This window comes from Buceros rhinoceros, unplaced genomic scaffold, assembly GCF_000710305.1.
Source record: "Buceros rhinoceros silvestris isolate BGI_N320 unplaced genomic scaffold, ASM71030v1 scaffold14542, whole genome shotgun sequence".
Taxonomy (NCBI): domain Eukaryota; kingdom Metazoa; phylum Chordata; class Aves; order Bucerotiformes; family Bucerotidae; genus Buceros; species Buceros rhinoceros.
Window position 1 is genome coordinate 1 of NW_010400822.1, and position 10,966 is coordinate 10,966.

General features: G+C 37.8%; 1 protein-coding gene across 1 annotated transcript in view; it reads left to right on the forward strand.

The window, feature by feature from the left end:
- Nucleotides 1-35: 35 nt before the first annotated feature.
- Nucleotides 36-10,966, forward strand: part of IRAK4 (interleukin-1 receptor-associated kinase 4) — an 11,444-nt gene continuing 513 nt past the window's right edge. Inside the window, exons 1-9 of the mRNA XM_010132051.1 lie at nt 36-196; nt 1,231-1,376; nt 1,683-1,880; nt 2,667-2,827; nt 3,498-3,562; nt 3,866-3,980; nt 5,990-6,099; nt 8,556-8,739; nt 9,555-9,617. Of these exons, the coding sequence (XP_010130353.1) occupies nt 36-196; nt 1,231-1,376; nt 1,683-1,880; nt 2,667-2,827; nt 3,498-3,562; nt 3,866-3,980; nt 5,990-6,099; nt 8,556-8,739; nt 9,555-9,617 (1,203 nt within the window). The remainder of the gene's footprint in view (nt 197-1,230; nt 1,377-1,682; nt 1,881-2,666; nt 2,828-3,497; nt 3,563-3,865; nt 3,981-5,989; nt 6,100-8,555; nt 8,740-9,554; nt 9,618-10,966) is intronic.

Below are 10,966 nucleotides of genomic sequence, written 5' to 3' on the forward strand. Positions count from 1 at the left end.
GGTAACGGCCCCGTTTGTGTCCGTAGGAGCTGAAGATGAACAAGCCCATAACGACTTCAACGTTCGTCCGCTGCATTAGCTACGGGCTCATGAGGCAGCTGGCAGACTTCATCGACCCGCAGGAAGGGTGGAAGAAATTAGCGGTTGACATAACAAACCCCTCCGGTGAAAGCAGATACAACCAAATGCATATCAGGTCCTACATCGAAGCCACGTAACATAATCTTGTTTAGTAACAGTTTAACCCAAGTGCCGTTGTCGGTCCCATCCCTGTCACTTGTTGCAGTTTCCGTGCTGATAGGTACTTAGGAACTCATCTTACAGTACAGTTTCCTTAGGGAACTCAAGGGTAATTACTCCTGATTGAATTGTTCTATAGCTCAGCTAAGAGACAAGGTGTAGCAAAAGAAAATTAGCAGAGGAAATTAGAGTTAATTAGAGCCACAGACATACACAGGTATTTTTAATGATGCAGTGTTGGCTGTGTAACTTTCTGCACCCTGGAGACTAGTAAACATTGTTTTCATGCATCTTTGCACAAGAGACAACTGGACTGTAACTCCTAGTTCACTCTTCCTAAGAAGATGTCCAACAAATGTGTAGAGTCCAAGGCCTAAAACAAGCTTAATTTAGAAGTAATATCAGCAGTATTTAATGAACACCTTGTTGCTTGAAGGGCTTGGTGAATCTTTAAGCTATTTCAAAGATTATGAGCTTTTAAATACTCTACATATCATGTTGGCTTTCCAGTCTAGTGATACTAGCATTAAATCTTCATTTGCCTTTCTATAGGAATAATAAATCAGTCAGAATAATGGATCTCAATTTCTGCTTAATGTCCATCTCGGAATATTCAAAATGAAGTGTGAATGCTGAATGGATGGAAAACACATTTTTTTTTTCTATTTTATCTGGCTCTGACCTGCCCTCTGTCTCTTGCTGACATCTTTTCCCTCTGTGAGTCCCGTGTGCCGATACATGTCATGGGTCGTGGACAAAATCTTGAAGCCATGTATGCATATATTTCCCTTATTTTGCATGTTTTCTCACTGAGTTTGAATAGAAATTCGAAGAGTTTTGAGCTGCATTTTCAGAACAGTTGTGAATAATTATGCAGTAAAGTTCAGTACACTTGGATTTTTTTTTATCATTTACCTTTGATCTCTTCCCTTCTTCATGGCTCACAAGGTTGCTTTTGTTTTTAATGTTGGTCTTAATTTATCTTTTAAGGAGATTTGAGGCATTTGTGCAAATGGGGAAGAGCCCTACGTGTGAATTACTGTATGACTGGGGAACGACAAACTGTACAGTTGGTGATCTTGTGGATCTGCTGATTAGGAATCAGTTCCTAGCACCAGCAAGCCTTTTGCTTCCAGGTAACTGTTACTCTTGTACATTTTGTACTGCATTCTCAGTTTTCTAGGATGCTAAAGAGCCTCATAGCAACTTGAAAATCAGAAGGGATTACGTAAAAATAACCAGAAGTAGACATATTTTCCATTATTTGTAATATCAGTTTAATTAAGAGTTTCAAGTTTAATTGTTCTGCAGCTTACATATGGTGGCAGAGTTTAACCTTCTCATGACACTTGTGTCTCTTATCTTAGTAAATATTGGCATTAAAGTTACATGTTTTTTTGATTCCTAACATAGTTAATACTTTTTCTAAATTCCATTTTCAGAAACTGTAAGGACGGCACAAGAAGTTACATCACCTTTTTCTTCACAGGAAACCCTGCCTATACATGAGAAAGAGCTGCCTGTACAGGAAAAAGAAGTGGTGTCTGCAAAGCCTGTTTTAGCTCAGAGTACCGAGAAGCAACATGCAGCTCCTCCCTACTTAAGTCAAGAAAATAGCAGCCCAGAGTCTAGTAACACAGGTAGGCACTTAGTTTGGTGGAATTAAGTACAATCTTTTTTGCTGAACTGTCCTTCACTGCACTGAAGTAAGTGGTAGCATTGCATTAGTGCAATGACTATACTCCTGTCGTCATACATCTATGGGAAATGTCATCTTGCTGTTTTGTGTGGCTGTGAGTTTAGCCTAGATAACAAGATGTCTGAATATGAGATGCACCTGGTCAATAAGGCATCTGTTGAGATGGAAAACTTGTCTGTTAATTACATTGCAATTTATTTCATGCTACACATAAGCCTTTTTGCCCTTTTTCAATACTGCTTTTGTAGACTGTTGAGCATCTTGCGTTTTAAAGCTGTATTTTACATGTCAGAAATGACTAAGAATCTTGGAGAAAAGATGACTGAAGAAAGCATTCTAGGAAAGTATATGGTTGGTCTGTTCTTTCCTGAAGGCCCACTTTTGGGTTGCTGCTAGAAACATGATGGGATCCGGGCATATTTTTACATCTGTCTGTGATCTGCTGCACGTTTATTACCTGAGTTATGAGTATTAATTGAAAATGCATCAGAGGGCTGCTGCGGTGCTAGTTGTGAAGAATATTATGCATAGCTAATTATATATACTTGTTTGCATTTCCTTTTTTTTTTTGTCTCTGCTATCTTCACTACAAGGCTGATCCATTATGTCAGGATTTGTGTGGTGGCAAGTTTTTGGTTTAATAGAACTGAAGCAGAAAATCTATTCAATACACTTGTTCCTTAAGTGAAGACATAGCTCTGTCCTAAATGACAAATACGTCTTTCAGGTTTCGATAATTTTTGGTTTCATGACTTGGAAAGTGTTACAAATAATTTTGATGCACGACCAGAATCAGCCGGAGGTAATAAACTGGGAGAAGGTGGCTTTGGAGTTGTGTTCAAAGGCTACATCAATGGCAGAAATGTGGCCATCAAGAAGCTCATTGCTGTGAGTTGTCCTGGGCAATTTTCTTTGATGACTGTGTACTTGTTTATCTGTGGAAAGTGTTGAATGATGCAATTCAAAAGGTGTCACCACGTTAAACATCAGTTGGGAACCTTATTTTGTAGTCCAGTGAGTGGTGTGAGTCAGCACAGTCACCAGAGATGAAGTCTTGCCCTTTCTGTAGCTCTCCTTTGAGTGGTTCAGGCAAGATGTCTGGAAGAGCAGAGTGCTTCCACAGTACCCCTTCCTTCGCTGCACACAGGAAATAGAAGAAGGAAAGGGGTGCGAGGGAGGTTTCCCTTTCAGAATCAGATGAGCGATTCACAGACTAAATAGATATTCCAACAGAATTTTAGTCTTCGTAACCAATGGTTTGTGTGAATAATTTTTTAATGAGTAAGTGCTATTAGTGGGTAACTGCAGTGAAATAAGTAAAATTAGTAAGTTGGTGACTGTGCTGAAGCTGGATTCATTTGTCCAATAATACTGTGTTCCAAGGAATTAAAAATCATGTTCTGATACTTTATTTTTGATTAAAAAAACTATTGTAAACAGTTAAGTAGTTTTACATGTAAGTAATCTAAAGGAAGGCTTACAGTTCTGATTTTCTTAATGAACAACTGTGCGTTTTAGTATTGCCAGTGATACTAATGTCAAATGCTTCGTTTTGTAGATGGTTGATGTTAGTGTTCAGGACCTGAAACAGCAATTTGATCAAGAAATAAAAATGATGGCAAAGTGAGTACAGTGTTATGTCACAGCCTTCTATGCGAATCTGAGTTGGCAGATAACATGTTAGCTAGTGTGATCCCTTACTTTTGTCTTTTTACCATAACATAATGATTTTCCTGGGAAGTAAGAATGTTTCATATAGCACGTGACTGCATTTTGTTTGTTTAAAAGTACCACTGCAGAACCTGGCTATGTGCAGTAGGGCTGAAACGTGTAACTGGGGATCAAGTTCCCTCTTTGTATTTTCCTCAAATGTTGGGAGTCTTTCAGAGCATATATGAATAGATTTTTTTTTTCCTTCCCCTATAGATGTCAGCATGAGAATCTAGTAGAATTACTTGGTTTCTCAAGTGATGGTGCTCAGCCGTGTCTGGTGTATGAATACATGCCCAACGGTTCATTGCTTGATAGACTTGCTTGTCTGGTAAGTAAACTCTGCTCTGGTTTCCAGTTGTCTTGCTTTGCTTACATAAATTATCTTTGAAACAGTACTGAACTGTAATGGCCAAACAACGTTTTACTACTTACTTCTCTGTTCTGGCAGACAAATATGGTAACAAGTATTCTTCCAGTAATGCTTTATAAAAAATGTTCTAGTCATGTATAAGTCAAAGCAGGCTGACAACACAGTGTCATTACAAGTACCTGAAGTGGCACAGGATCTTGGACTCTGGCTGTGCCTGTGTGGAGTGGAGCAGAGGGTGCTGCACTATTGTTCCTGGTTCTGACATTGGCATGTTCTCTGCTAGTTCTCAAGATTCTGCATTGTGAAACTGCCCTTTGTTCATTGACCTTGTGATAGCTGTTGTAACACAATCTTCGTGGTCTGTGTATCTCTTTCTGAAGTGCCTAAATAAATGGGAAGTACATTTTTAAAAATTATTATTTTGTGTAAACGTGATGTCTTCTGATTTAATCAAATTACGTATCTTCTAGCCTTGGCCTTTAAATAGTAAGTTGCTTTGGTTTTGGTGAGGCAGCTGTGTGTGAAGGATAAACACAGAGGTTGCTTGTTGAGAGTGATGACAACAGTAAGCCGGACTTAACCTGAGTGTCCGTGTTAGTTTTTTGAAGGAGTTAAAAAAATCTGCTTTATACAAAGCAAGAGCAGCCTCTGAGGTTGTAATCTGGTCAACATTTTAAAATTGCGCTACTTCAGCTCCCTCAAGCCCTCAGACCTAAAAAATGTTGTTTTGCTTTTCTCTGTACTGGTTCTCCTGTTGTACTGGCTCAAGCATGTAGAAGCTGGAGAAAGAACTGGATGAAAATTAAAGATTTTTTTCATCTGGAGACATTTCCTCTGCAAGGCTGCACAAATACTTCCTCCGCAACAGGAAAGAAGAGGTGTTAGGATGAGGATGAGAAGTTGTGGTTGGGGAAAAGGACTGAATGCATTTGGTAGCACTGCGCTCTCAGCTTCATTTGGTTGATTTGCTTGCACACACTTACACGTTTGCAGTTTTTTAATTTTTAAGTGAATCAGTGCAGAAGAGAGGCTTAAAGTTTTACTTAAGGCAGTGCAAGTTTATCTGTAGAAATGATATATGTGATGACAAAGATCTATGAAAACATTGATCCATGTAACTTTGGCCATTATCACCATGAGAGCTTAAAAGATTGGTGGTAATTGAAAGCTAAAGTAGAAATAACTGAGGTCTTTACAAGGCAGAGACAAATGTGATCAAAGTCATAAAGAATCTAAATCAAAATCTATAAATCAGAAAGAATCTTCTGATGAAGCTGAATAGATGAAGAATGTGTATACTGAACGTGTGTTCTTGCTGGTAACTTTATTTTCTAACTTCACTGGATACGTTTGAGGCAGTCTCTCATTTATGTTGTCTTCTTGTCTGGGCTTTGAGGAGGAGGCAGGGGAGGTGATAGAGTGATGAGATAATCTTGTAAGCAGCCAAGGGAAGAGGATTAGAGTAAGAAGTGATTTTGGAATGTAGGTGTCCTCACTTCTAAGGTCTAGTTAGTAATATGAATCAAGCTAAACTCTTGAAGGGGTAAATGCAAAACCACTGGATGATTGACTTCTCAGCGTTAGTAAACTGATTGCTCTGGATGATTTGCTTTGAGTTAAAAGGCTCTGGCATCATTGCTGGTACAAAGTGGAAAATGAAGTGGACACAGACAGCTCTTTGCAGTGCAACTGGCCTTGCAGAGACAGAGTCAAGTACTATCAGGAACACTTTTGCAATGCGTGTATTAACCTAAGGCAAAAGCAGGGGAAAGAACTGACTGTGATAAATGCATGTGTTTCTGCCCAAGTAAATTATGAAAAGACTATTAGTCTTTTAAATGATTTACTTGAAAACCACAAAACATAGCAGCAAGTTTGTTTTGGCTTGTGGGGGTTTTGTGTGTTTTAGTTTGTTTTATATGACCATATATACATTAGATTTTCGTCTTTCTCCCTTCTTATTCAAGGATGGCACTCCACCAATTTCTTGGAATACAAGATGTAAAATTGTTCAAGGCACAGCAAATGGCATCAAATTTTTGCATGAAAATAATCATATTCACAGAGATATTAAAAGGTAAAAGCTGCTGATTATCGCTGGCTGCATTTTTCCTCCTTTTTTTTTTTTTTCCTCTCTTATTCCTCCTGTTAAAGTCTTTTGAGAGAGAACAAACTGCAAGAAGCATCACTTCAGTCAAGGGCACGGTCTTTTCTGCAAGTGGCATCCATCACCATAATCTTGTCTGTGCCGCAAGGACATGACCAGTACAGATTTATAAAGATAATTATGAGGCTGTTGTAATCTGTTGGTTGAGTACTGCGAGGACACCCAGAAATTCTGTTCTTTCACAAACACTGCTAATAGAAAAGCTGCTGTTAGAGAACATAATGACTCTTAAAAGGGGAATTTTTCAAATGAAAGCCCACCTTGTATTTTTCCTAGAACACTTCTCCAGAGTGTCTCCTTTGTCTTACTGGTATTTATTATGAAGACAGCAAAATTACTTCAGTCAGGTTTTATGAAATTCAGGGTTCTTACAGGGTAATGTATGTTCACTTGTTATAGCAGAATTTTTTCTGGGGATATCAGAGCTCAGAAAAGGTGAGGGGTTTCTAGGGTTTGGTGGTTTTTTTTCCTTCTTTGCTATAGTTTATTGTGGTGTTTTTAAATACCAAAGCAGTCCAAATCTTTTGAAGAAAAGCCCCAGATGCCTTATTTCTGTGGGTTAAGAAGGAACAACTGATTGGATGTCATGGATGAATGTTCCAATAGCTTTTTGGCTTCTGGCAATTCTTAAAGGTAGGTCACTTCAGTTTTGTGACCTTCCAGCTTGTGAGGAACAAGCTTTTGCTTCAGCTGCCTCGTAGAATATGCTTGCTGTTTTGACAGTTTATGTTTCTTCTTTCTTCCCTGCTTAAGCCTCTGGACAAGTGTAGTGACTGGAAGGGATGCGGTTTTTACCTTGTGCTACCTTGCCCTTCTAACTGCTGTGAGTTGATCATATTACAGAATTGGGATTTGGTTTTTTTCTTTTGTTTGGATTACATTTTTCAGCCTCTTGCACTTGCAGCATGGATAGCTCAACAAATTTGGAGTTATTAATAGTGCTGCCACTCCTAGGTAAAACTTGGATGAAGAAACCATTAAGAAGGTTTACTTCAGTCTTTGTTTTGCTATGACATGTAGATACAATTAATAATCACGCAGGCACTAGAACAGCTTATCTATAGGCTACAGGGGGCATGATTTAATTGGGTGTTCTCAGAGTTGTCCATAGTTTTTTGGTTATGCCCAGGAAATAGTTCATTTATCTGTTGAAGCTTGACAGTTGCAGAAAAACTTGTTTCTGTTGTGCTCTTTGTGGTGTATCAAAAAAGTGACCGCTCTTTCAGCTTGGCTGAAGTTGATAAAAAGCTCAGATTTATGAAGTTGTGATCCTTTTCTTCCTTCTTTTAGAAGTTGAGCTTTAAATATGAAACCAGGTGGTGGATGACACCTTGACTAATATGTGGCCTTTTTCACTGGTCTTACCTTTAACACTGTTTACAGAAGTTCTACCACCAAGTGACCTGTTGTAACTTAGAGCTCTGTTAATTTTGTTGAGAAGGTTTGGTGAACGAGGAGGAGAAGTTAGAAGTAAAGGTTTCTACTAAGTGTTATGTGTTGTGTCTGGCTATGTGGTTTTCTTCAGTTCCATTAAGGGGCTCAGAAAATGAGGAGGATTACAGAAATGTTAAATCAAGTGGTTTGAAAATGGTTAAGTGCTACAAGTTTAAAAAAACAGTAGCATGTTTATGCTGTAATTCATCCCACTGAGTATTTTGTGCAAGTGTGAAGGTCTTTCAGATGAGCCTTGTTCTTCAGGGTTTTTTTTAAGGGAAGTAAAAGCTGGAGATCAAGTGGAAACAACACATATATTATCCCAGCATTGATAAATTTGCTGTTTCTCTTCCAAGAAGAGAATAAGAGTATTAGTATTTATTTGGAATGTGAATTTGTAGTGGTTGACAGAGTAAGAGATTATAAAAACTTGCTTTTGTTACTTTTGAGTAGGAATTTATTCTTTTAAGAATTATACTGTGATCTAGTACCAGTTGATCAGAGCTGAGTATGCTCTATTATCCTTTTTAAAGAAAAAGTATGCAGATACTAAACATGGGCGTAACATAATTGGTCTCATAAGAAATTTTTGTATTTGTAGGATTTGGGAGGAGGGAGGGGTGTTTGGGTTTTTTCCTTGTCTTTTTGCTTGGGTTTGGTTTTTTTAATGTATGCATGCGTGACTAATTAAAAGCATGAATGTATCCTGGCAACCAGTTTTTGATTTATTTAGAGCAATTAATTTTGAAACCAAGCAATTTCCAACAAAATTAACTCTTTACATTTTTTGTAATATGAATCAAATATCTGAGATTTCAAGAAACAGTTAAGGTAGCAGTTTGCATTTGGTTATTAAAGAGTTATTAATCTGTTATAAAACCTAATTACTGTACTGGTTTGGAAATTTTTTTTCCCCTTCCCCTCTCTCCCAGTGCAAATATCTTATTAACTGATACATATGTGCCCAAAATTTCTGACTTTGGACTTGCAAGAGCATCTGTGACATTCACACGAACAATCATGACGGAAAGAATTGTTGGAACAGCAGCCTATATGGCGCCTGAAGCTTTGCGAGGAGAGATAACACCGAAATCTGATATCTTCAGTTTTGGAGTAGTAAGTAGAATGTGGGAAGCAGTATATGACTTTTTTTTGTAAAAGATAAAAGCATACAGAATCAAGAATATCTGGAATTAAATAATCCACTCTGATCTATCACTTCTCCTTTTCCCAATAGACGTGCTCTTAGAGATGTTTCTAAACTTTGATTGGTTTAAATAATTTGAGTATGTTGATTAAACCATTGAACTTACTAATGACTACCATAATTATGTTAAAAAGTAAATTCGTATGTGAAAGATGAGAGTACAATAACATTCAAAGTTCTAGCTAAACGCAGTTTGAAGTAATGCGAACATGTTTCTTCTTGCATAGTATTGCACAAAAAACGTAAGTCAAGCTGGAAAAAATTTAAGGAAAATGTTCCAAAATTAAGTCTGTTTTTTAAATTTTTTTTTAGCACCAAAGGTATGCTGTCCATGTAAGAGTTGCCTTAAAGCTGAGTACAAAAAAGACATGAGCTTAATATTTGGGAGAATAATTAATCCATTCTGAATAGATCCGAGACCCTAACTGCTACTGACCACTTCCTTCATGGCATTTAGTTTCATGGGGAGGTGGGCCAGACACTGGGTGGAAATAATAATTTGGAAGTTATTCCATTTGCTTTGAAGCATAACGATGTAGGGTGAGAAGAACTTGCATTGGAATTCATAAGCCACACTGCTAATAGCAATTAATGAAAGTAAAGGTAGGAGCAACAGCATTGAATTGTAGAGAGAGCTGTCTTTGGGGCTGGGCTCCTCTTTGCAAACAGTATATATCCTAAGGATCATTCTATGCTTCATTTTTCTCTTCTGATTTTGTCCTAGGTCTTACTAGAAATAATAACGGGTCTTCCTCCAGTAGATGAAAACCGGGAGCCACAGTTACTGGTATGGTCTCTTTGCTTTCTCCTTGTCTCCCCCTGCTCCAGGACCACTTTATAAGAAATCGTAGTCTGATAACAGGTTCTGAGACAATCAGATTAGTCATCAAAATATGTAGTTAGGAAAACAGCTCTTGTGTCAGTATTTGTCTGGGAGGTGAGGCTGGAAGTTTAATCTCTTGGCTGGTGGAAGATTGTTCATTCCCCAAATTCATCTTCCAAGCTGATGCTATAATTCTCTTTGTTTTGGTAGGGCTGCTTGTTGTAATACCACTATGCTTTATCAGCATACCCTGTTAGTTCCTCATTCATCAGAACATTTTAAACTATTTAATCTCAGTTTTTTCCTTGATGGTTCTTGATACTACTTACCATTCCTGTATCAATTTTCGTCATCTTCAGCTTTACTAGTAATTTGCAAATACCTTATGATTTTTAGTAAGTATGAAGTGGCCTTGAGGTTTGCATTGGTTTTTGTACCGCACCATTTGATAGCAGGTCACGGATTTAGGAATACCTGTGTACTATTACCAGATTCTTTTTTCTTCTAAGCTGTATCTTCTGAAGTGGTGCGACTCTTATTCTGACTATCGAGCTCTGTAAAGATCTTGAAGAACTCGGTCCCTGACAAATTGAATCTTAAGGGTTTGGGGGTTTTTTTGAAGCGAGGTTTTCTTGAAGCAGGCTTTTTCAGAGACAGGATCTAAAAAGGAATGGAAAGTATGATTTGACTGGTACAGTTTATCTTTGTAATGTACTTTTGGGAGCATCCTTACCTAACAGTCAGTGAACATTGGTCAGCCATTTCAAACTGACCCATAGACGAAGGCAGAAGACCTGCCTCTACTCACTTATTTTGTACTTCATTCGCCATGCTGACTTGTCTGAGGTTTTCCCCAAATGATATTCGTGATTACAGATAATGGATTCAAGTGTGGTGGAGCTGGGGAGATTTGGACTAACAGTCAGATTTAAAAACTTATTTCAGACTAGAAGTTTCCTTTAGAATAGATACAGTAGCCACTGAGACTGGTGACAGAAGGCATTAGTTTACAGAAAGAGACTTCATAAAAAAAAATATTAAAAATAAATTATTCACATTTAAGCTTGTATTTTTGTGGGTTAAGTAAATGCAGATACTTTATGTTGATCGTGCTGCTTCTCTTAAAGGGACAATCCTAGGAAACTGGGCCTTGAACTGGGAGAAAGTTAAAGCTGTATGATGCAGCTTGAAGAAGATTGCTCTATGATTTTGTGTAAACTCGATTAGAATGAATATATAATAAAAATGTATACTTCATTTATAGTCTCATAGGCTGTTTCTGCAGGTGTTAATAAAAAATGATGCTGCTGAAC